This window comes from Bos mutus, chromosome 25 (genome assembly GCF_027580195.1).
Source record: "Bos mutus isolate GX-2022 chromosome 25, NWIPB_WYAK_1.1, whole genome shotgun sequence".
NCBI lineage: Eukaryota > Metazoa > Chordata > Mammalia > Artiodactyla > Bovidae > Bos > Bos mutus.
In genome coordinates, this window is record NC_091641.1 from 35,820,332 (window position 1) to 35,847,182 (window position 26,851).

At 45.6% G+C, this 26,851-nt stretch overlaps 1 protein-coding gene across 6 annotated transcripts in view; it reads right to left on the minus strand.

Annotated features, from left to right (window-relative positions):
• Positions 1-21,163, minus strand: part of RBFOX1 (RNA binding fox-1 homolog 1) — a 442,476-nt gene extending 421,313 nt beyond the window's left edge. For all 6 annotated transcript variants that reach the window (XR_011462653.1, XM_070362796.1, XM_070362800.1 and 3 more), the window contains exon 1: positions 21,050-21,163. Coding sequence is in view for 5 of the 6 variants with exons in the window: in XM_070362796.1 (XP_070218897.1) it covers positions 21,050-21,148 (99 nt within the window). In the remaining variant the exon portion in view is untranslated. The remainder of the gene's footprint in view (positions 1-21,049) is intronic.
• Positions 21,164-26,851: the final 5,688 nt, after the last annotated feature.

Consider the following 26,851-nt stretch of genomic DNA (forward strand, 5'->3'; position numbering starts at 1 on the left):
CATGGACAGAGGAGCCTGGTGGGCTACAGTCCATGGGGTCTCAAAGAGTGGGACATGATTAAGCACCTAACACTTTCTTTCACTTGATTTATAATATTGTGTTAGTTTCAGGTGTACAGCTTCAGATCCATTATAGGTTATTACAAGATATTGACTGTAGTTTTCTGTGCTACCCAGTAGGAATATTCTATCTATTTTATACATAGCAGTGTGTATCCATCAATCCCATGCTGTCCGTTCCCCTCCCCTTCCGCCTTTGGTAACCATAAGTTCGTTTTCTTTGTGAGTCTATTTTGTGAATAAGTTGACTTGTATTATTTTTTTTTATATTCCACATATGCATGATATAATATTTGCCTGAGTGAAATAAGTGACTTATGTCACTTCGTATAATAATCTCCAGGTTGATCCATGTTGCTATAAATGGCAATCTCACACTCATCTTTATGGCTGAGTAGTGCTCCATCATGTGTACGTATATATACCATATCTTCTTTATCCATTCACCTGCTGATGGGTGTTTACACTGTTTCCACGTCTTGGCTATTGTGAATAGCGCTGCTATGAACACTGGTGTACATGTAACTTTCCAAATTAGATTAACTCGTATAATTTTTACAACAACTCTGAAAGGCAAGTGTTGCTCCTACTATCACTGTACGACTGACAGGGAAACTGAGGCACAGAAAAGTTAAGCAACTTGCCCAGGATCACAGAACATGTGGGTGTGGTCCCAGCCTCAGGCAGCCCCCTGTGTATCTTCCAAAGACACATTTTTGGAAAATATATTTCTGCAGGTCTCCAACTGACTAATACAAAACAGAATTTTCTTTTTATTATAATATGTACCATACTGGCTAAGAACTCAGATATCAAGCCCCTACTGAGCTTAGGTTCAGAATCTGGCTCTAACTATTCCTGGCTCTGTTGACCTGGGTGAGTTGCTGAATGTCAAATAATTCACTTATAAATTTGGAGGTTATAATACTCTCCTTACAAGGTTGTTGTGGGCAGTGCTCTAAATAACGTAGCAATGCACTTGAAAAATTCCTTGGGCTCGAGTCCAGTTTTGTGAGTGTGGGGCTGATTCATGGTGGTTGGTTACATGGTAGCCTGATCATCTCCATTTATACAAAGGCCAGCATTTAAGGGACTGCTCACTTCTCGCTGGATGACCCCAAACATCCCAGCTCCATGAATAAACAAAACCCCATATTGCTTAAGCTAGTTCCTGAGTTAGTTTTCTGTCCCTTGCAACTAACAGATTCTGGGTTAATTCAAGAGTAACCATGGGAAGAGCAGATATACATACATGCATGCTTTTAAAAAATAATGGAGTATTACTCAGCCATTAAAAAGAATACATTTGAATCAGTTCTAATGAGGTGGATGAAACTGGAGCCTATTATACAGAGTGAAGTAAGCCAGAAGGAAAAACATAAATACAGTATACTAACGCATATATATGGAATTTAGAAAGATGGTAACAATAACCCGGTGTACGAGACAGCAAAAGAGACACTGATGTATAGAACAGTCTTATGGACTCTGTGGGAGAGAGAGAGGGTGGGAAGATTTGGGAGAATGGCATTGAAACATGTAAAATATCATGTAGGAAACGAGTTGCCAGTCCAGGTTCGATGCACGATGCTGGATGCTTGGGGCTGGTGCACTGGGACGGCCCAGAGGGATGGTATGGGGAGGGAGGAGGGAGGGGGGGTTCGGGATGGGGAACACGTGTATACCTGTGGCGGATTCATTTTGATGTTTGGCAAAACTAATACAATTATGTAAAGTTTAAAAATAAAATAAAATTAGAAAAAAAAAAGTCATACGAGATACTTTTTGCTTATCTGTATCAGCAAGCATTTTATAGAACTTTCAAGTGCCAAACACCCTTCTAAGCACTTTAGAAACTTTAACTGATTCAATCTTTTAACAAGTCTCTGATTTTGGTGCCTGTATTAGCCCCATTATACAGATGAGGAAGTATCATTCAGAAAGCTCAAATCATTCATGGCTAAGTTGAATGGGAGGGCCGTAGTCAAAATCAGGTCTGTTTGAGTCCTCTTCTCACTTTCCATTCCTGAGGATGCTGATGTATTTGCTAAATAAGGCATCCTGGAAATCTATGAAGGAGCCAACACCAGCTCTCAGGTGTGCATGCATGCATGAATGCGTGCTCAGTCGTGTCTGACTCTTTGCAACCACATGGACCTCAGTCCACCAGGCTCCTGTGTCCACGGAATTTCCCAGACAAGAATATTCAAGTGGGTTGCTGTTTCCTCCTCCAGAGGATCTTCCTGACCCAGGGACTGAACCTGCGTCTCCTGCATTGGCAAGAGGATTCTTTACCACTGAACCACCTCGTACCTACATCATAAACCTTGTCTCCATGCTGAAATCTCCTGTAAGTGAGCCCTAGGAAAACCTGCATGAATGGCAAACAAGAACTGAAATATTTCCTTCCAGAGAAATCCCACTGCTGCAGAGCCATGACAACACAGATCAAGCTATATTCAGACCAGGACCCAAAAACAGCAACCTGACATCAACCCACCACCGTCCACATCTTCTTTCTAAATAATGTTTGGCAGAGAGTGCTGTTTGCCCCTTCTCCAAATAAAACTCACTGGGCTGGGTCGTTTTGAGGAGCGTATTTTTATGCACACCCACCTATCACAGATCTGAACTCAACAAGTTGGCATTCCATAACATAATTACTGTGTTCGTTCGCATCGCCCCCCAACAATATTGGATAGAGCTCGGGGTGGAAATTCGCAGATTTCAGGGTGGACGGCTGTGTTAGGGTTACAACCCAGACCTCACTTCCTTGGAGACTCCATGGCTGACCTCAAAGCTGAATACTTCTTTTAGGACCGAAATAGAACAAAGGGACAAAAGGGAACGGAAAGATTTAAAATTAGGATTAAAAAAAAAAAGAAAAAAAGAAAAGGAAGCTTGGCACTGGAGTGGCCTTCGTTAAACCGCTTGAAACTTACCAAGGATGCCCAACTTTTGCTGTGGTTTATCCCCATATGTTCCCACACTCCCTCTGAGACCTAACTTTTGCAGGCGCTATTTATCATTCTGGCTAGCGGTGTGCTCATCTGCCTACCATGCTAAGCAGCCCTCGTTGTTATTTTTATAATTACTGGGAGTCTTTTTCATGTTGCACTCCGCCAGAATCCCAGCTCACCACACACCTGCTATACTCAGAACACATGGAGAGCAGTCGGGGAGGGTCTCACAGTAAAGAAAAGGGGAAGATGGCCTTCCTGCTCACAATGAAAAGCAAAATCAGGAATAAAGAAGCCCCTGGGTACCATTTTTTTTTTAAGGCTATACTCGGGGCCAGCTTGTTCTCAAACACTCTATGCTCATTGAAGATAATGTTTATTAGAATAAATGCTGCACTTTTTTTAACAAATATAAATTCCTTTTGTCATTGCAGTGACCACAGCGCATATCATCATCCCCGTTTTATAGATGAGAAAACTAAAACAAAGAAAGGCAACTTGCTAGTGGGCATACGTGATGGCAAGGGGCAGATTTGGACCTGTGCAACTGTTCTACTAGACTGCGTTCTCATCAGCATCACCACCATCACCAAAATCAGCATCCTTGCCATCCCTATTGTCACCACCATCACCACCACCAGCACCTTCACCACCATCAACACGACCACCATCATCACTCAGAGCATCACACTCGCCCCACTACACCACCATCGCCATCAGTTCCTCCCCTGCTATCACTACCAGCATCAGAACCAGCACCACCAGCACCATCACCACCCTCACCACTATCACGACCAGCATTAGGACCACCACCACCATCACCACCTCCATCGCCACCATCAGGACCAGCATCTCCACCACCATCACCACCTCCATCACCACCATCAGGACCAGCATCTCCACCACCAGCACCATCACCACCACCGCCACCGGTAAAATCATTCCTGAGCTCTCATTTGCCAGGGGCTGTTGTGGGTGCTGTACAGATCACCTCAGGCCGTGATCATGACAACCCCACGTTACTGGCCCTGCTAATACCTCTATTTCACAAATGTAGAAACGAAGCTCCAGAGAGGTTAAGAGACATGCCCACTTAGCTGGTCAGAGGCCCGTAAGATTCATAATGGTTTAAAGATCCAGAGCCACTTCTGCCGGACACCAACAGGAATGCACGTAACTCCCGAGCTCCCCTGACCAGACGTGGGGGACAGAGGCATTGCTCCTGGGACATTTCATCCAACTAGCTCTCTACTCCTCACTCAGTTATTTCAGAAGTCTGCTGCTAAGAGGGGAGAGGTCACACTGTCAATGTGGGTGCCATTCTGTGTGGTAACTGCTACCAAACCAGGTGTGGGCCCAGCCGCTGAGACTCAGAGCCCTGGCCAAGTAGACTCCAGGGAGCACAGGCTGGAACTGGCTTGTAACTCTCTTCGGTGAAGCCCCCTGTATTCAAGGGCGGTGCCTCTTGAGACATTACCATCCTCCCCCAGCTCTCAGATGCCCCGCCCTGCAGGATATTACACATGCTCGCCTTTGGCTGAATACTTGCAGCAGGGGGTGGAGAATGTCACAAGGAATATCAGGCTTATTTTTCAAACTTTTCCCTCCTGTCCATCTCTTGTATCAACTCCCAGGGACCGTCATCTTGCGTCTGAATTATTGCAGCAGCTTCCCACCTGAGCCTCTGCTTTCAATCTCCTCCCCTGCTAGTCTTGACTCCACAGAACAGCCCAACTGGTCTTTTTAAAGGCTAAATTCAATCATACTTGCCCCCTGCTTAAAGACCCTTTGTGGGGAAGGAGAGGGTGAGACAAATTCAGACAGTAGCACTGAAACATATCCATTACCATATGTAAAACAGGTAGCTAGCGGGAAGCTAGCGCAAGGGAGCTCAGCCTAGTGCCCTGTGATGACCTAGAGGGGTGGGTGGAAAGCTCAAGAGAAAGGGGATATGTACCCATTTATGGCTGATTCATGTTGTTGTCAGGCAGAAACCAACAAAACATTGTAAAGCTATTATCCTCCAATTAAAAGTACATTTTTAAAAAAGACCCTCTGCGTTCGTCTTTTTTATTTTTTCTTTGTATTTCTCTTGGATTAAAATCCACCCCCACATGGATGCTTCTAAACCCCTGTGGCTTCTGGCCCCTGTCTGTCTCTTCTGCCCTAACTCATTGTCCTGCAGGCTCCCTGGCCTTCCTCGGCGTCCCCTGAGATCACCCAGCTCGGGACACACACACTCTGTGTGCATGGTCTCCCCACGCACCTCTCTGTCCACTTCCTACTTGGTCTCAGCCTGAATGCAGCTTCCTTAGAAGGAACACTCTTCACCTTTGAATCCAGCCCTTTTTGTTTTCTGTGACCCTTCTTTCAGACCCCAAAACTTGCGATACCGATGTATACAGTGATCGCTAACCTCAACACACTGTGAGCTCCATGAAGGAAAAAATGACGTGGGTTGTTCCTTCCTGTGTCTCTTTAGGGACTGACCTCATTTCTGAGGCAGCGCAGAGGCTATGTAAACATTTGTTGAATGAGTGAGCAATTGAATTAATTATTAACCAATTACTTAAGTGAGAGAATGAGGTCTGAGCCAGTCATTATGGGTGACACACGCTTTCTTGTAGATGACTCGGTGAGTCTCCGCAATAGATCATGAAGTGTGAGGAACAGTCTACAAATGGCCAGTCTTCTCCGAGAGTCTGGGATAAACTTTGATAAGTCTGTCTCACGTGTCAGGCAAGAGTTGTCTTATGTAATATAGTAATTGCTGGCTTGAATTAAAGACAGCATTATTTTGGAGAGTTGTTCTTTTTCTGATTTTAAAAATGAAGGATCCATCTCTTATATGAACACATCTCTTTTATATCATCTTCTTGGCATGCTACACGATTAAGGAGGAAATGTGATTTGACTTGGAGGTGGGGGGTGGGATTGGACATTTCCACAAAGCCAAGAAAAGCTATCAGAATAAAGGGCTGTTTATTTGGGTGAATCACCAGCTTTGCACAAATCCCAAGTGCTAATTGCATAATGGGTCTTTACAAAATGCCATAATACGGGTTCGGCTGGTGCCTCTGTTTTTGGTTTGAAAAATAGATTGTTTAATAACCCATCAAAGCTATATGTAAACCGGGTAAACAATGGAGCAGATGTTGACTCCTGTCTTGTGCCTCGTAGACATAATTAAAGACAATGAGACACTCACGAATGCAGAGAACGGAGGGCAAACACAAACACAAAAATCAGTACAATATGAATGGAAGCTGTGTGTGCTGGACACCTGCTTGCTTAGTGCAAACGCTGTATCATATTTCCTGTGATGGCAAACGGCTGTACCGTCCTTTATTTACTTATGTAAATATGTACTCTCTGTTCTCCACTTCTCAAGAAGATGAGAATGGGAAAGGTAGTCTTTGCAATTGAATATTCGTGTCCATTTCATGACTGCTGACTAAGACCCTGGACAGTTTCAAAAAACGTTTTCTCATTTTCTCATAAGCCTCAATGTGAAAAAGAACCAGTTAGCCAAAACGTTCCCATCTCTAAAAGAAATTAAAGCCCCGGTTTGAGTGGGGGTTGGTTGCAGCTTTATTCATTTGTCTCTGCGTTCAATCTTTCATGCATTATTTAGGGAATCTACTAAACTGACATGTTTATTTCCTAAAATCCTTACATCTCTTTGTTGTTTTTTTTTTCTTTGTTGTTTTTTTAAAGTCAGGTGCATTTCTATAAAATCAAACTTTCATCTTATGGTAAAAAGAAGCCTGTTGGATAGCATATGTAAAGTATGATCCTAATTTTCTTAGTATTCTGTTTTCCCCTCAAACTCCTACTCAGATCTCTGTTAGTTGTTATCAATCAGTTCTATAGGGGAAGAAATAAAACCACATGCAAAATGAAATGAATGATACAATGAAGAGAACATACATGCAATATCCCCTCTACCCCTTCCCCCCAGAAATTCAGGACTTTTCTCTATGGATGCCTTGAAAAAGGAATGGACGGTGGTAAATACACCATGTGACTATACCATTTTCCCCCTTTAATTAGGAACAAACACACACACACACAAAGGAGGGATTAAAATTCGCTTTTTGTGGCTCACTAGAGAGGAGAAAGTTTCCAAGATCCAGAATTCTCAATTCAGAAAATAAATATCTTCCCTCAGCTTTAAAATGAAGCCAAGTCCTTTTTCTGTGAATAATTTAAGAAAAAAAAAGTAAAGCCTCAAAAATCCCATTGTTTAAAGAACACAGGTTGTCCTGTTGACTTGTAGTGAAGGAGGATTCTGTCTTTAGCACACTCGCCATCTCCCTGGCCTGTCATCTTTGAGGGCATGAAGGAAGCAGGTGGTTCTAGTGTGGCCTGCATCTCTTTATGCTAATAAAACGGTGTCAGCCCATTTTCACAGACAACACCATAAAGCTCAAACGCCAAATGGTAAACAAATAGGACCCTGACACCACTGCGAAACAAACGAATCAACCCAGAAACACCTTAGATGGCACCCCCTCCTTCATTCATTCTTCCTAGGAAGGCAGTGGAGATGCCCCGAGGTGGACTTGATTACATCCACTACACACACACACACACACACACACACACACAGGCAGAAGCTCAGGAAGGTTGTAAAGCACTAAATTCTTCTGATTGATGAAGCAGTCTCCACTGCATTGAGGAAAACAGCCTGGTGAGCCCAGATCCCACCTCCAGAAATTCCTTTATTAACAAGACCGGCCCCGCACGTGAACAAAAGCAGTGGCTTGGGGTGTATAAATCATTAATACGGTGCCGGGCAGTGACTGCATCTCCTGGTTGGAGAGCTGCTCAGCACAGGGGGGATCTGGGGATCGGAACTGGCAGTAGAGACAGGCAGGCCACTCTTCTCCCAGCGCTCGCCATCAGCTCTCTCCCGCCGGCTCACCGGCTCCCCAGCTCAGCCCCCACCCCTGGGTGACAGCCTCCACGTGTGCTGTCATTGTTTCAACAATCATCAGAATGACTTAAAATGGCAAAAAGCTTCCAAGTCGAGACATCTCTGGACTCTTTGCCTTTTTGACATGTTTTGCCTTGAAAAGGAAAAAGAAACAAGGGTGTGGTTAGGTGCAGAGGGATGGCCTAACTGAAGTGGAGGTGTATCGGGGGGACCAGTGCCCTGCAGGGCAAGTGGGCGGTCAAGGAGACAGCACAAACCCCAGAGCTCAGAAGCCTGGTTCTGGAGGGAGACGTGTGTGAGACAGTCTGTGTGTGTGTGTGTGTGTCTGTGTCTGTGTGTGTGTGTGTGTGTGTGTGTGGCACGTGCCTTAGTTACTCAGTCCTGTCCGACTCTTTGCACCCTATGGACTGTAGCCTTCCAGGCTCCTCTGTCCATGGGATTCTCTGGGCAAGAATACTCGAGTGGGTTGCCATGCCCTCCTCCAGGGGATCTTTCCGACCCAGAGATCGAACCCGGGTCTCCCACACTGCGGGCAGATTCTTTACCTTCTGAACAACCTGGCAAGCCCCTGGAGAGAGCCAGTCTGGTTTTAAGTATGGGCTCTTCAGCACACACACACACACACATATACACACACACACAACCTTTCATCTACGCCTCCCATCTTAAAAATAAAAAAAGAAAGAAAAAATATTTCATATTCCTATCAATTCCCCTGGAGGCCTTTTGTGGGGGATTAAAAGACATAATCCATGTAAAAGGGCTTAGTTTCACGTGCTTGTCATAAAGCACAGAAAAGTTACTATTTCATTATTTTTTATCATTTTTTCATCATCCTCTGCCTTGAAACCGGCTGGATGCTCTGCTTATCCACAAGACCTAACAAGCCGCATCTCCAGCTTTTAGGGGAGTCTCACTCTTTGAATGGAACTGAAAGGAGACTGAAAAAAGAAAAAAAGAGTTCTCAAGAATCCTGAGTACTGTGTTCTAAACGGAGACCCCTAGTGGAAGGTTGTGCCATCGCACCCTGAAGAGAAGGACTTTTCCACTTGGCTGTTCATTGCTAACACTTGGGGCTTTGGGAGGGGGGATGGTGAGGCAGAAGGGAGGAAGCAAAAAAGCTTTACACAGATTATTTGGATGAGAGAACCTGTCAGAGGGTTTAAGTGGAGACGATCGATAAACCCAAAGCCCAGGCTTTTACACGAGGTGCTTTTGCATTTCCAGAAATTCCAGGAGTGGTTCAGATGAGAGGGATGTGAGGCTGGGAACCCCTAAGCTCTGTCCTTTGCTTCAGAACAAACAGGACACACAACGGGAAAGACTAGACATCTGTTTAAGGAAACTGGAGAAAGCAAGGGAACATTTCATGCAAAGATGGGCATGATAAAGGACAGAAACAGTAGGGACCTAACAGAAGCCAAAGAGATTAAGAAGATGTGGCAAGAATACACAGAAGAAGAACTGTAAAAGAAAAAATGGTCTTAATGACTGGATAACCACGATGGTGTGGTCACTCACCTAAAGCCAGACATCCTGAAGTGCAAAGTCAAGTGGGCCTTAGGAAGCATTACTATGAACAAAACTAGTGGAGGTGATGGAATTCCAGCTGAGCTACTTAAAATCCTAAAAGATAATGCTGTTAAAGTGTGGCACTTAATATGTCAGCAAATTTGGAAAACTCAGCAGGGGCCACAGGACTGGAAAAGGTCAGTTTTCATTCCAATTCCAAAGAAAGGCAATGCCAAAGAATGCTCAAACTATAGTACAACTGCACTCATTTCACATGCTACCAAGGTTATGCTCAATATCCTTCAAGCTAGGCTTCAAAGTATGTGAACAGAGAACTTCCAGATGTACAAGCTGGATTTAGAAAAGGCAGAGGAAACAGATATCAAATTGCCAACATCCGCTGGATCATAGAAAAAGCAAGGGATTCCAGAAAAAACATCACTTCTGCTTCACTGACTACACTAAAGCCTTTTACTATTTGTATCACGAAAAACTGAAAAACTCTGCAAGAGATGGGAATACCAGACTACCTTACCTATCTCCTGAGAAGGTCAAGAAGCAACAATTACAACCTGACATGGAACAACTGACTGGTCCAAAATTGGGAAAGGAGTAAGACAAGACTGTGTATAGACACCTTGTTTATTTAACTTATATGCAGAGTACATCATGCGAAATGCTGGGTTGTGTGAATCACAGGCTGGAATTAAGACTGCCGGGAGAAATATCAACAACATCAGATATGCAGATAATACGACTCTAATGGCAGAAAGTGAAGAGGAACTAAAGAGCCTCTTGATGAGGGTGAAAGAGGAGAGTGAAAAAGCTGGCTTAAAACAGCATTCAGAAAACTAAGATCATGGCATCCAGTCCCATCACTTCATGGCAAATAGACGGGGAAAAAGTGGAAACAGTAACAGATTTTCTTTTCTTCAGCTCCAAAATCACTGTGGACATTGACTGCAATCACAAAATTAAAAGACACTTGCTCCTTGGAAGAAAACCTATGACAAACCTAGACAGCATATTAAAACAGAGACATCACTTTGCCAACAAAGGTCCGTACAGTCAAAGCTATGATTTTTCCAGTAATCATGTATGGATATGAGAGTGGGATCATAAAGAAAGCTGAGCGCTACAGAATTTATACTTTCAAATTGTGTTGGAGAAGGCTCTTAGAGTCCCTTGGACTGCAAGGAGATCAAACCAGCCAATCGTAAAGGAAATCAACCCTGGATATTCATTGGAAGGACTGATGCTGAAGCTGAAGCTCCGATCCTCTGGCCACCTGATGCGAAGAGTTAACTCATTAGAGAAGACCCTGATGTTGGAAAAGATCGAAGGCAGGAGGAGAAGAGGGTGACAGAGGATGAGATAGTTGGATATCTATCCTCAGATAGTCAAGACAGCATCACTGACTCAATGGACACGAGTGTGAGCAAACTCCAGGAGACAGGGGAGGACAGGGAAGCTGGTGTGTTGCCGTCTACAGGGTCACAAAGAGTCGGGCAAGACTTAGCAACTGAACAACAGCAAAGAGGACACGATGACACATATGCCCTCTGGCAGGACAGATCCAGGATCTAAAAATGCACATGTCAGCTGGACCGTCCATCCCCAGACTGGGACATTTGCCCAGGCATCAGTCAAGGACCCGGCCATCACCAAGCCCCGGAGGGACTCCCTGGACTCTCCCAGGGACCATCTTCACTTTAGCCAGCTCCCACCCAAGGGAAGCTTATGGGAATTAACTTGAAAGAGTGGCTCAGGTTTCCTGCATCCAGAACAAGGACATTCTGAATAGAAATAAGTGAAGCCCCTGCAGTGCGATTCTGTCAGTTTTTGAAAGTAAATAGCTTTGCTACCGACAGGAGCAAGACGATGTTTAATTCCCCTCCTCCTGTCACAGAGCATTAATTGAGTTGTGCAGCCACTTTACAAGGCGGTACCACCAGCAGGACTTCCAGGGGTCGGGAGAAAAAAGTGGAAGAAAGCCAGGACAGGTAGGAGGAACCAAGGGACCCGAGAGGGACCCCTACTCCCTACATGCCTCGTGTGCGTCCTTGTCAAGCCACTGGGGCATGTATCATGTTGACGTGGGAGAAATGGAAAACAAAAAATGATGTTGGATAAACAGATGCTACTTCTTTTAACACAGGTATTCATTCATTCTTTCATTCACTTTTTAATAAACAGCCATTGGCCGCTCACCCTGTCCCAGATGCTGTGCTAAGGATTCGATTTAATCTTGCAAAGAGCAGTATGAAATAGTTATTCTTACCCCTATTTTTTTTTCACAGAAGGCAATTAAAGCCCCTGAATCACGTTAAGCAACTTGCTCGATCCAGTTGGATCAGCTAATTGAGTAACAGAGCTGGGATAAGCCTTCCGCTCACCACTTCTGTCCTACATACAGCTCCGGAGACACCAGTTCTTTCAAAGTAGGCTTTGCAAAAGAGCTGACACCAACTGGTTCTAAAATAATGTCGGTTCCTCAACTGAATTTTGGAAGGATCTTGAGATGGGCACTTGGAGACTGCGACGTGTCCACCCCATCATTCCTTCTGCTTCTTTGGACCCAGATGTTGTTCACTGTGTGGGAGAAGGACCCATCCGTTGGGGAGGGGGTACCTCTCGCCTCTCACTCCTGCCTAAGGGCAGAGCTCGCCCCATGCCTAGAGAAAGCAGAACCATCTAAAGGAACAGCTGGGGTATTCACTGCTGTTTTCGATAAGGAGCATCTAGTCCTCGAGGTGAGTCCTGGGCAAACATCAGATGCCAAAAAAGAAAATGCTCATTACGACTGAAACTTTTGTGCATTTACTCATCAGGGCTGGGAAATCTGAGGCTCCGAAATCCTATGGCTGCCTGTACTTTGTTCCACGGCTGCAAAGGTAAAAAAAAAAGGAAAAAGTCATTACCTCCCTAGGAACACATACTCACCTTCTGAATGCCTTTTTTTTTTTTTAAACTCTGGCTCCAGTTCCTAATTTTGATTCTATGTGTGTTTAACCACAACATAAAGAACAGGATGAAAAGAGGGGGAGGCTTTTCCTCACCAGTTAGAGTGTCAGAGGCCCAAGCTCCACATTCTGCCCAGTCCCACCAACTCAAAGCCCCCAGTGTTAAATATATGGCTACAGACATTAAATATGGGCTTCCCAGGGGGTGCAGTGGTAAAGAATCCACTTGCTAATGCAGGAGATACAAGAGAATTGGGTTTGATCCCTGGGTTGGGAAGATCCCCTGAGAAGGAAGTGACAACCCACTCCAGTATGCTTGCCTAGGAAACCCCATGGGCAGAGGAGCCTGGCATGCTACAATACATAGGGTCGCAAGAGTCAGACACGACTGAGCACCCAGGATAGCATAGAGATGCTAAATATATGACTATATATTTCTTCTACTGTGGACTCTTGACTACTGCTCTGGCAAAGAGGACAAGAGGTGACGCAGAGAAAACTAGAATTTTGCTTTTCGCAAATTGGGTCGGGAGGAATGAGCCATTCCAGGCCAGGCATGGAAGGGGATTCCTAGGAAAGCCAATGGACCAAGACAGTGTTAAGCAAAGCGTGGCACTGCATGAATAGTTCACAAGATGGCACCGGGATGGACAACTGAATGAACCCTCTGTGAGGATGGGGTTGTGGTGGGGGGGCTTTTTTGTTCTAGAAACAATCGAGATCAGCTGGCCCCTAACAGGAGCTCAAAGACTGAATGAATGAACATGTGAATAAACAGATACTTCAATGTACAAGTATTTCAATGTCTATTGGGAAAAATACTATCACAGCTGTAATATGATGGGATGTCTTGATTCATTTATTAGTGTGTTTATTTGGGGTTTAGACAGTCTACTTTGAAGTTCAACACATAAGTGAATACTAAGTAGATATCAACTGTTGTTGATGAGTGAATTGGCAAAAATTAGGAAAGGGATGCTTGAATAACATTTGAGAAACTCTGGGCCACATTCATTGTTTTTGATGTAACAAGGCCACTCACTGTCTAAGTACCATGATAGGGTCTTGACAGAAGACACCAGCAAGACTCTTGGAGCTCCACAACGAATGTCTTACTTAGGGCTTCCGTCAAAAACCTCTCTCCACTTGCAATCGCAAAACCTGTCTCCAAGGGTCCCACAGAACAACTCAGGAGTGGTTTTGTCTTGATTGTTCACTGGACACTCATTTCTGTCTTTTCTCCTTTTTTCAATGTGGCCCAAGAGGGTAACAGGCTTCCCTGATGGCTCACATGGTAAAGAATCTGCCTGCAGTACAAGAGACCTGGGTTTGATCCCCAAGTCAGGAAGATCCCCTAGAGAAGGGAATGGCAACCCACTCCAGTATTCTTGCCTACAGAATTCCTTGGACAGAGGAGCCTGGCGGGCTACAGTCCGTGGGGTCGCAAAGAGTCAGACACAACTGAAGGGACTAACACACACACACTCATACACACACACACACACACACTCATACACACACACACACTCATACACACACACACTCATACACACACACACTCATACACACACACACACACACACACACACACACACACACACATCTTTTACATACAGGCTTCCCAGGCGGTGGTGCCATTGGTAAAGAATCCTCTTGCCAATGCAGGAGACACAAGAAACCCAGTTTTGATCTCTGGGTTGGGAAGATCGAATGGAGAAGGAAACAGCAACCCAGTGTTCTTGAAGGGAAATCCCATGGACAGAGGACCTGGAGGGCTACCGTCCATGGGGTCGCACAGAGTTGGACATGATGGAGCAACTAACACTTTCCAGAGGGTAACAGAAGCCGCCTGCTATCCACAGAGACCACCGCACTGGCAGCTGACCCAATTCCACCACTTACTGTCTCCCTCAGTCGCTTACATCCTCTTTTGCAGACAAGGCAGGTGGACTTGCTCTTCTCCATTCATTCCTGAAACACCTTTCTCAACAACTCACACATCCCCAAATCCCTTATCCTCAGGTCAGGAAAATCATCACTTTCCTCCTGGGATTCACACTGACCCAGCCATCAGCTAAAGCCCAACAACCAATAACTGCTGCTGATCCTCACCCATCACCCCGTTTATTTCCTGCACAGCACTCTCCATGATCTGAAAACACCTCTTGATCCACTTACTTCTGCACCATCTACTCTTTTACTAGAATGTCAGCTCCAGGGTGGCGGAGATCTTCCCTAACCATTGCGCGGTATCATCCTTGATGCTTGGAAACCATGTTTTGCGTGGACAGATGAAAGATTGGATGATTGGATTTACACACATGTAAATGTGTGTAAATCATGTGTAAATCATGATTTACACACGTGTAAAAAGCATGGACAGTCACTGCCTCCTCTGGCTTATAAATACATTCCTCCTCTCGCTTCTCAGGTTCAAATGCATTCACTCATTCATCCATTGCACATTTTATTTTAGTTGGACAACTACTATGTCTCAGACTTTCTTCTAGGCATGGTAGGTAGAAGAGAACAGAAATGGAGGCATCTCTGCCACCATCTTGCGTGCAGTCTAACAGGTCAGGACAAGCCGAGCAAAACTCCTTCTAAACCATCTGATGCTTAACAAATATTACGAGTAAAACTAACACGATATTTACTTTAACAAATATTAAAAGTAAATTAACAAGAGAGCACTCAGAAGTAGGGTCCCGGGCAATAACAGAACATCATCATCTTTTGCCCTTTTCCAGCCGAGATCCATCAGTCAGGGCCACAGTATGCCAGGAAGAGCAGAAACAGCAATGAAACCCTTTTTTCCCCAAGCTGTTTCAGGAACCAGAAAGTTTTAACCACAGAAGCACTTTCCCAAGCCTATAACAGGCTCGAGAATGGAACTGAGGGTCCTTTGGAAAAACCCTTCTCTAGGAGTTTCTTCCTACAGGAGGTCTGCTTGTTGCCCCCAGCTCGCCTGCACTCAGCGTGGTTGAAGGGCCGAGGCAAAAGCCCTCCTGAGCTATTGTGTCTGAGAGCTCACCCCACCTGACGCAGCCCCTCTGGACAGGGCCAGGCCAGGCCAGCCACATCAGGTAGATAGTCCCAGAGGAAACGCCCAGCCCTGCCAAGTTCTCGTGGGGCAGCGCACAGGGAAGAGGATAACTTTACTGATGAATGGAATTTTCTTTGCCTTTCTTCAATGAATTAAACAGCACACTGGGACACCTCTCCCCGTCCATCAAAAAGGTCTCTACAGAAGGGGCGATTACGCCCACACTTTGTCATCTCTGCTCATTCACAGGACAACCTCCTCTGCGTGTCGCGCCGACGAACCAACCTGATTTTGTTTACAAGGCAGCAATTTCTCTTCCAGAAGACTATTATTTGCCTGACAAACGACACTGTTTTCATCCGGCCAAATATGAATAAACAAGCATTACGTTTTCTCTTGGGGGCAGAGAGCCTGGTTAAATGAATCAGAAAACCTTAAAAAAAAGATTGTCTACCCTCCGTCCATCAGTTACTGGACAATTACTCAAGGGCCGGCTGCAAGGAAAACAGATGGCGTGAGTGTTAATAGGATGGGCTTTCTGGACTCGGGTAAAGGCAGAAGCCGCCGGGTGTCTGTTCTGACACGGGGAACCGCCACGACATGGCAGACAGAGCTGCCGAACGGCGCAGGACTCGGGTCTCTGGACTGACGGACGCTTACGGTTTTCAGGAGTGAATGCTGGATGAAATATTCTCCAGGCTGACATGGCCCAAGGAACCCTGTAGTGCTTCCCCACCCTGCTTCACCACAGATCCCTAAAAAAGGAGGAAAACAGAGGGTGAGCCTCGGCCCACCTGAGATATGGGTCTTTTATATGGCAGACAAGAGCCCAGTACTTCATGTCTTTCCCCCTTCATTGGAAAAATCGGAGAAACTAGGAAAATTGGTTAATTAGCCAGTTTATGACACACGGTCTCTCTACAAAGAGACACGAGGTCCTCGGTTCTATCAGAGAGCCACCCAGGCTTGGGCAGAAGCTCATTCCAGCCACTTAAATTCCTTAAACAATTCAGACATGAAGATAATCTATCCTAATTCTTTTCTGCATTATTGACACTATTGACTCCCCCCGATCCACAGCACGATCTAATAAATCAACACGGGATTAAGCCGAGAAGAAAGAAGGTGATAAAATGCCATTTGGTCCTCTATAAATCATCAGACGAAGCAGCACAAGGTAAGTAACTAGAATGAGAATTGAACTTCTCTGCACACCATCATTGTTACGGCCTCCCTAGCGTGTCCCAAATTTATAACCGCAGCAGGTGCATGGGGGTGAGCGCCCCCCACCCCCCACCCCGTCCCCACTGCCTTGGTGTAAGAGCCATCTTCCTGGCGACTCGGAGCTGAGATCCGCTTTCTAATTAAAGACAGAAAAGGGTTGATATGCAGGTTTCAGTTCAATCGCTTTCGATCTGAAGGTGTCCATGGTGAGCAATGACTTCATTTACCAGGAATTACCCTTTGTACAAACCACTTCACTATTTAAAACAAACCACATGGATCATCATTAAGTGGGGAAAAATGACCGATCGGATATTGACAGTGGCACCGTCCACTGCAGGGGACCCCCCCCCGCCCCCCTTTTAATGTAGAATTTAAGCATTTGACTTGTTTTCACATTGAAGCTGATAAAAAGGTTCTCAGTGAAAAGGATCTGACAGATGAGAAGCTTTCTTAGAACAGGACTGGGAGACACTGATGGGGGTTTAGGAAGTGGGGAAAATGAAGTTAATATGCTACTGATCCTCTCCCAGAGAGTTAGTACTGAGTGTAAAACAGCTCTAGGGGAAGTGTGGCATGCAGTGTGAGTCAGGCAACAGCCCTTGTCCATTCTGTCCATACGCTTACCATACCTAACCATGCAATGCTCTTTGGCGCACACCCTGTGTGACTTTAGGATAGACATCAAGCATCTCTTGGTGTTTTTTTTTTTTTTGTTGTTGTTATGACGAATGTGTGTGTGTGTGTGTGTGTGTGGTTGTTTTCTATTTCTCTGCGAAAAACACTACCTATTCTCTTTTGACCTGGCTTGTAGTAAGCCCCTGAAAATTCTGAATCTGTATTCAGAATTTTCCCTCCAAGTCAGACTGTTGAAATGGCTACCTGCTTTGGAAAGCTGGGCAGATTCTGTACTGGGGAGGTGTGAGTTTGAAGTTCACTTGGGAGAAGTAGATTCACCATCAATGAAGACACCAGATAAAGATGCTGCAGTGTGTCAAGAATGGAGGCTGAAACAGAAACTTGCCCTAGAGGGCAAGACCAAACCCAGAACTGTTACAAAGCTCGCCTGTCCCTTCCACCTTAAAAATGGTCCAGGGCCCCAAGATCGCCGCTCCACCCTAGAGGAATACAGATGTGGGTACATCTGTATGTGATGACATCATTGGCCTCGAGATCTAGATGCCAAAGGACCACTTGACATGATCCCAACCGTAGTAACATCTCTAATGTGAAAAGAGAGGAGAAAAAGGAAAAAAGAAACAAATTGTAACTGTAGGAAAATACCCACCTAAAGCAGAGTCACTGGGGAATAGCAATCAATGAAATGGAATAAGTCAAATAATTTCGACACCACAGTTGCCTCTTCTTTGGCCTGAATAAACAAGTTTGTTTTCTTTTTTGTTTTTTTGTGGCAAAATGGTTATGTCGTTTTCACTTGGTCATTCAGGCTAAACACGATGCTGAGGTATCCAGATTGATTTTTGCTTTTATGAGTTGTCTTAGGAACAAATCTGGGAGGGTTTAGGAAGAGAGGTGAGATGTCAAGGCTAAGGCAAAGAAAACGGATGACGAAGTCATTTTCCTTCAATACTGGATGAGAAATAAGCACCATCAGAAGCTTCATTCCAGGAAAATGTATTTTAAGGAGGACTCAGGGGCCCCTAATTAGAGTGTGTGCCTTTAGAAAACAGAATGATAATGCTTCCAAAATAAGAGTCGTGTTTTAATTATGGTCTTATGTAACTGGTGATCTGAATGATCAAGACTCCTGAAATATGTTTATTTCTAAATAATAATAAAAGAAAAATGTCTCCAATGAAAGTGTCCTTTATCATCAATATGGCCCCATCCAGCCATCTGATCAGCTTTGAAAATACAGATTTAGCCCTCCGGTCATCAAAATTAAATAGAGATACAGTGATAGTTATAGATTAATAGCAGATAGAAAACACTGTAGAGTCGTACAATAGGAGATGTATAGATGGTGACAGTAAGTGGTTCGTGGAGACTGACGTGAACTCTTTCACACCCTTCATCAGCCAACTGTCCGGACTGCTAAATAAAAGCAATGACAGGAGACGTGTCCACAGACTATCACGCCAGCTGTGGTGAGGAGAGGTGACCTGAAGATAAAGCTCTCCCACCCTGAGAGGGAGCCTTTAGCGAGGTGGAATGTATGGCTGGAAAACCTGGTTCTCAACCTGACAGGCAAAAATACATGTCTGCCTGACCATACTTCAGGCATGAAATGAAACTCAGGAAAAATGCACACACACAGACACACACACAGATACACACACCGCATTCCGATGCATGTCGGCATCACCTTATCAGGGCTTTCATAGAAAGCATTATAAGCCCTGTCAGAGATTGGCAAGAGGGTGCCTTCCACGGTGCGTGTCAAAGCCCACCTTCATCTACTGCCATATGGAACCACAATGCTGATTCGGTCACTTCTAAACATGTGTGATGGCTGCCAAGATCCCCCTTGAACCACCCTTTTCTAGAGCAGGAATGTTTCTCCCCCTCCTCCATAGACACTGCCTGACTGATGTTAAAAACCCCTGCCTTCCTCCTAGATAACTTGTCCTTTTCAAGGCAAGAATAACCTCTCATTCAAAGTCACTGTCTTCTTTCCTAAGTTGTGCCCCCCAAAGCAAAGCCATTTAACAATCAGAAGGAAGAAACATGAATTTATTCTTAAAAACAAAAAAGAAACATGCATAAAGAAACCGTGAGCACACTGAACACTTTGTAGTATTTTACTTGCTAGGTAATGCTTCTCAAATTGATTAATAAACAACAGGAAAGAAGTGAGTACGGTAGGCAAGAGATCAGCTCATATTAATAATTTGATTAAATTCAGCTGAGGTTTAGCATTTGTAGAAAGCTCCTTAGGAGACTCTTCTGGTGGGTAACTGGTATAAAACACACACACCCAACACACACACACACACACACACACACTCACAGCAAAGGCACAGAAATGGTAGAAGCAGATGAATCACATCATATGTTACCAATAACCTCTTGGGAAATGTTTCCTGGCACAACTTACTTAATGACAAACGGGATAAAACACTATTTAAAAGGATAAACCAGTTTGGCCCTAAGATAGTAAAACAACGAGAAAAATAAAAAAAGGTTGTTCTCCAAAAGACATGAAAGAGAAAACGCGACCAAGAAATATTTTTTTCTGGAGGCAACCAACTTGATGACAAATTACCCAGATGTTCAAAGCAGAATCTTGACATTTTATGAATACGCAGGGTCTTTGGAGCACGAGGCCCCTTGGAACACTTGTAAAGGAAGTTTAGTCAACCACAACCACACACATTTAACACATGAGACTCTTGAAGGGAGTCAGTGGAAAAACAGATTAAAAGACTCCAAGCAGGTTAACTCTTCCTAGAGCAGGATCCGTGATCCTAGGAAGGGAAAAGGATTTCTTCAACTCTGCCAGTTCACATCCACAAGCCCTGTCCAGTGAGACAGAGCTGGGCTACTCACCCCACAAGGCAATACTGAGCCTGTTTCCCAAACCTTGGAACCAAGTTAAGCGGTCACCCTACTAGTGAAAAAAGGGGGGGAAAAGAAGGTCAGAGGGAAACACCCAGAGAAAGACAAGAGAGTGAAAGATTCTGAAATAGACACAGAATGGAAAATAAAACGCAGAACTCATCAACAAGACCGTTAAGGGAGCGTGGGGGGCGGGGGGAGCCTTTTTCCATGCCAACAAAGACTGCATCCTAAACCACTAGCCTTCATCACAGCATCCCCTGTGAGTTTACACGCAGGTTCCGGGGGCTGACACGCTCCAGAAAGCCGAAGGCTTGGGTCCCCCGCGGGCGGAACATAGCACAACCCAGACAAACTTAAGGAAACAAAAATACTCAGCACCTACCCACCGACATATATGTTTTTTGCACTCCTTATTAAAGCGGCTGAATGAAAACTCCAGACACCCAAATGCCTCCGCAAAGACCCAAACTCTTAGCATCAAAGAGGTCTTAGGCTCATATCGCCACTGGACGCACGGACACGAGAAAGAATGCGAGTGATTAAAAAAAAAAAAAGTTTGCAATTTTAAACTCCCGATACCCAGGTTCAGAATCAGGCGTTCAAAGTACCCAGAAAGCAGCAAACACAGCCAGGCGCGGGGTGTCCGGGCTCCACGGAGAACTAGGGGCTCCGATTCCCACCCCTCCGGTCCACACGCAAGCATTCCCCGTTCCCCAAACCCATCCAAGGTACCAGAGCGCTTCCCAACGACTCGGGTACCCAGGCCGCCGCCGCCGCCGAGCCCCAGGGAAGCAGCCACCGAGGGAAGAAACGCGCGCCTTACCTGCTGTAAGTACATAAAAGTCAAGGCACACGAGAGCTGGGGACACATGCCCACGTTGGGGAGCGCCACGCAGGTGGCCCCCGTCAGAGGATGCTGCATACTGGCGCCCGCCGAGCACGAGTGGGCACGCTCGCATGCAATCGCCGCTGCTCTTTGCCTGGCCGCTACAAAATTTTTTTTTTTTAATTTTGCTGATTATCTAAGTCAAAACCCGGCGCCTGTCTCCCTTCTCTCTCTCTCTCTCTCTCCCTCTCTCTCCCTCCCCCCCGCCGCACCCCGCGCGTCGGTCCGTCCCTCCTCCCTTGCGTTCCTTCCCGTAGGTTGTGCTAGATCCCGGCGGCGTTCATCTCTTGCCTCCAACTAAGACACTTGAGAGGGCCGGGCAACTATTTTGTTCCTTTCGTGGCTGTAGCTGGTTTTTTTTTTTTTTTTTTTTCCTGTCTGGTTGTTGGGCCTGCTTTCTGAGGCCCCGCAAAGTGGAGGGTGTCTCCTGGCCCCCCGCCCCCGCGAAGATGGGAAAACCAGCAAAGGCAACTTCTATTGAAGGTAGAGGGGGCGGAGGCCCTCCGGGAGATGCTGAGTAGTGGCCGGGGGCCGTGGGGGTGGGGGGAGAATGGAGCTAAGGGCGACAGAGAGGGAGGGGAGAGAGAGAAAAAGAGAGAGAGGGAGAGATTTAGACTCACACCGAGGCTCAAGCCGCTGATGCTGAAGCCGCGTCTCCTCATTTGTCAAATGGGCCCAGGGGCAGGGTTGTTTTTTTTTTTTTTTCCCCTCCCCTTTGCTTTTTTTTTTCTTTCTTAACGACTCACCAAAATTCAAATTGTGTCTGCTAAAAATCTCCGCGGGGCGGGCGAGGAAGCGATCGAGCGCCCCACACCGCCAGCATCCAGGCAGGCTGGACAATTCGTGCGATGGGAGCTGGGACCCAGAGTCTAGATGTGGGGTGGCGGCGGGGTGTTTGCCCGGCTCGGTTGGCAAATAAACACAGAAATGGGATTCCCCCTCGTGGGAGTGCTGGGAGGACGCCTAGGGGCTGGGGGGCGGGAGGGGGCGGCCAGGGGGAGCTGGGGGCTGTTGCGGGCGCTCGAGGCAGGGAGGTTGGTGGGGGTCCCCGCACCCCGGGCAGGGCGGCCCAGGTGGCGCTGCACCCCCCGGGCCTTCGGGGCTCCGCTTTTTGCTCTGCGCCTCCCCTTGGCTGAGCCAGCAGCGGGGCGCACACCACCCAGCCCGAGACTGGGATGGGAGAAACCGCCCTGAATGGGGCTGGGGGCTGGCGTGGAAATCAAGCCCCTCTTCGAAGACCACCTCCAGCCCTACGGCCAATTCAAGGGGGCTTATCTCTCTCTAGGATCCCCGCTCTTTTCAAATTAATAAACGCGCAGGGTGGGCAAGTCCGGATTTGATCAGCGATGACTCTGGGCTGCAGCCCCGAATAACCCCCGATCAGGGGTTATTTATTTTATTTTCCTGCCTGGCCAGCCCTCCTCGGGCCAGCATTAGCATTCCACTCTTGCAAAGGGGCTCCCCCCCTCCCCTCTATTTTATGAAGTAATAATTATTCATTAGTAGATTTCGTTAGTCTTTATGCAATAAAATAGGATGTGATCTGCAAATCAAAAGAAAATATTAAGACTCTAAGGAGTCCTTGGTCCCTCATGCGGTGGGGGCGGGGTGGGGTGGGGAGGAGGGGAAGCACGTTCTGGGCGGCAGGAAAACGATCAGAAATAGTAGTCCTATTTTGTGATATAGATTTGGACCCAGCAATTGGGATTTTCTTTTTCAGAGCAAGAGGCTGTATGAACAGTATCTCTTTTGATTGCTGGGTTCCTTGCAAGAAGCCTTGCAGGGTAGTGGGTGCCATCGCCCTGAAGGACAGGGCAGGGGACTCGCCACCAGGGGCAACCCCACTGACCTTTCTGGGAGGCTCATGGGGATGTTCGGCCAAATGACAGTTTCCCAGGCATCAGCTTCACGAGGCACAACTCACTCTGCAGGCTAATCAAAATGCTTTCTGAAGAAAAGGCAATTAATTACGCCACAGCTCCATTTTTTGTTGTTGTTGTTCTGTTGAGACACCATCAGTAACCAAGTCTTCACTCGGCCAAACACTAGGCCCCGACCTGGCTGTTTTCTTTCTATCCCTCACCTTGCAAAACCAGTTTCTCCAACACCCTGGGACTCTCACATTCCCCCTCAGTTTAAAGGGGGCACCCTAGGATGCTAAACCCTAAACAGAAGTTTGTCTGAAGGATTAAGGGAGAAGAGACTGGTATCTTACACTGTTTTTTGGGGAGTGGGGGCGGGGGTGGGGTGGTGTAGTGATTGAAAAATCCTTGCTATACTTTGTCTCAGTTCATCAGGCAAGGTCTGATTTACCAATAAACTGATTCAATTTTTTTTAACTGTCTTTTCTTACTCTCTGCCTGTCTTGTTTTTTTGTTTTTTTTTGGTAAAATTTTGCAGTTCTCAAAATCAGAGGGAAAACCATCCCACAAAACACAATCTGGAATGAAAGGTCAAAGATTCTGCCTATCCCATCCTTCCCATCGCCTTCCCATTCTCTCCTTTTGCCTTAAGCAATCTGCTGTACTGACAGGGGTTGGTCCTGCCTGTCTTTTTTTTTTTTAATCCCTTGCTGGCACTGGAAAAACCTGCAAAGGCCCCAAGAAGAGGACAGAATTTCCCCCTCAGCTCATTTTCATAAGAAACACGATAAATAATACATGGCACTTTAATAAGACCTTATCTGAATGGTTTAATGAAAAACAAATACATTATGTAAGGAACCAATAACTGCTCTCAGCTGCACTGAGCCAACACTGGTTTGCCCGTCCGTTTTTCTCCCCAAAGTTGAAAACTCTCCGTGGTGATTGGATTCCTACAGACCCTTTTTGCAATAATGGCTCCCAGTTTCCCCCTTAGACTTAGGTCTCGCAGCCGGGGGAACTGGAAGCCGGCAAAGGGAAACCGTAGAATCCAGACCATATAAACGCGTCTCAAGATGATTCGGGGCCAGGCTGCATTCCCTGGATAACCAAGTCAGAACGTCCCTGCACAAGTGCATGCAAACAAATTCATGCAAACCTGACTACGCACACAGCCAAGTACACAGCCCATCAACACAGATACAAGACAGGGCAGGAAAGATTCTGCAGTGACCGAGAAACGCACACAGCATCGGGTGACCCCAAATCAAACGGTAACTCCCCAGCTGCAACTATGGCTCAGTGGAAAAAAACTCTGCTAGCCTTTTAAGCAGTGTCTGGGGATGCTGAATTTGAATTCCATCTCAACAGAGACTGAGAGAGAGCCACATCAATGCTACTAGCTCCCAAATGATTCTTCTATTATACATGAATAAATGGGAGACGCGGGGGAAAGAAAATACTCTTCTCTCTCCCTACAAAGAATGTCCGGGCACTCAGTGTCACTTGGGTGTATATTCTGAGTTACATTCAAGGGCCGCCCTCCTGCTTTCTCAACTACAAGGAGCCGTCATGGAATGCTTACCCCGTAGGAAGCAGAGAGTGTGCAGGAAGATAATGAATAATGCCGTCTTCAGATGGAACTTGACCCACACAACAGTGCTGGAACTTTTTCCTTCGCTCAAATTTGCCATCTCTTCAGAATAATAAAAGAAACATTTTTTTTTCTTTACTCTCTTTCATAATCCCTTATTCTAACTTTCTAAGACTGTCAAAAAGCAGGTATTCAGCTAAAGAAAGATTTTCTATGGAAGTTGCCCTGCCTCAAAGCAAAAAAAAAAAAAAAAACTTCAGTTAGACAGAAGGAAGGCCTTCTTGATCTTAAATGCAATTTTCTGTTCGAAGGCTAGGCATAAAGTGACTGAGAAGTATTTTATTCTCACTTCCAAATTTTGATACAGCAACAACAATCTTCAGGAGAGTGAGAGTGAAGTCTCTGTAGGGAACTGGTTGTTGTTATCTCTATCACAAGCAGGTTAAGTCACCTACTTGTGCAAACATTTGAACGCTATTTAGTGGGCGTTGGTTACACTCAGGCACTGATCTAGTCCCTAAGGCTGCATCAGTGGGAGAAAGCAAAGATCCCTGACATCGCATGGTTTACATTCTGGTGGGAGTGTCATCAAGCACAGAACAAAGATTAGAGTATGTCGATTGTACAGAATACAGAAGGTGACGAGTGCTGTGCAAAAAAATAAAAGAACAGGATCACAGCATCAGGGACACCAAAGATAAGGAAGTTTGGGCAGGTGGCAGTAAATACTGTATAAATTGGTGCTCACTCTGCAAATGCAGTTTCAGCTTGACAGGTACACACTGCTATGTTTAAAATGGATAACTGACAAGGACCTCCTGTACCGCACAGGGGACTCTGCTCAATATTCTGTAACAACCCAAAAGGGAAAAGCATTTGAAAAAGAACAGATACATGTGTAACTGAATCACTTTGCTGTACACTTGAAACTAACAGAACATTGTTAATCAAGTATGCTCCCATGTACAATACGAAGTTAAAAAGAAAAAAAGAAAAACCTTGCGTCCTCACCCTTTCCACTCTGATTGCCAAGCCCCAAGTTTGCTAAAATATCAGTTCTGGAGTTCTCATGGGTCAGTCCACTGAGAGTGGCGGTGGGAGAGTTTGACCCTATCAATGCATAAACATGGGGAAGATTCCCACCTGCAATGTTGTCCATTTGAAGTGCAGGGTTTAATACAGTGTCTGATATATTGTAGGGACTCAGAAAATACTGCATTAGGGGATAGGTGGATGGATATATTGGTAGACTGATGGATGGATGGATGAATGAATGACCACAACAGCAATTTGGAGCAAATGACCTCTAGCTATCTCTTTCTTTTCAAGAAACACACAGATTCTAAGTTTTATTTACTTTTTAGCTCTCTCTATATTAAGCTGGCTTCTTGGCCTCTAGAATGAGGTCTCAGCCCCTGATGGTCCCTCGGGGCTACCCTGGTGAAGCCCTACTCCCCAGACAGCTCTTTTGGAAAAGTGTCCCCACTCCGTGGTGCAGAGTTGGAGAACCAGGGTTCAGCAGGGCTCAGATGATGAGCACGGCGTTCTTTCAGAGTAAAGGGCTGTGTCTCAGACAGACTGGATTCCAACCATTCAGACACAATTGCTCTGCATGTAATGACAGGATTGAGGCTGGAGATCAGAGTCCACTTCTGAGTCAAGGACCCTCGAACTCCACGAGCTTCCCTGCCTGGGTATGCGGTGTCAACGAGTTCAAGTTGAAAAGAGCAGAAACACAAGTGCAAGGATGCTCAGTTCATAACTAGCTCGCATCACACAAGCTCTTTTCAAAATTATACTGGCTGTTTAGAAGAGTTAACTATGATCCTTTGTCCATAAGATGGGCATCAATTAATCAATAAAATCAGCTAGTTTAAAATAAAAAGCCTACTACCTAGAAATGATATCTCTGTGGAGAAATGGGGCATCTTCGGCACAGGTGATGAGAGTTAAAATTGGTACAGTACCAGAGATGACAGGCAGCATTCACTCTCAACATTTCAAATATACTTATCCTTCAACCTAATTATTCGAGCTGTACGTATGGTCCTGTAAGACATTCCTGAGATGGGCACAGAGATACACATACTGGGATCATTTTTCCAGCGTTGCTTGTAAAAGCAAATGAACAGAAGCAACGGAAGCGTGGTTTAGTAGAGTGACACACATACAAAAAAGCTGTTAGAACGAGGGACATCTATGTGTCTCTCCTTGGAAAGATTTCTAAGAAAGATCTTTCAGAAGTTTCACGGCATAGATGATTAATTTCACAAATGAAGGGTC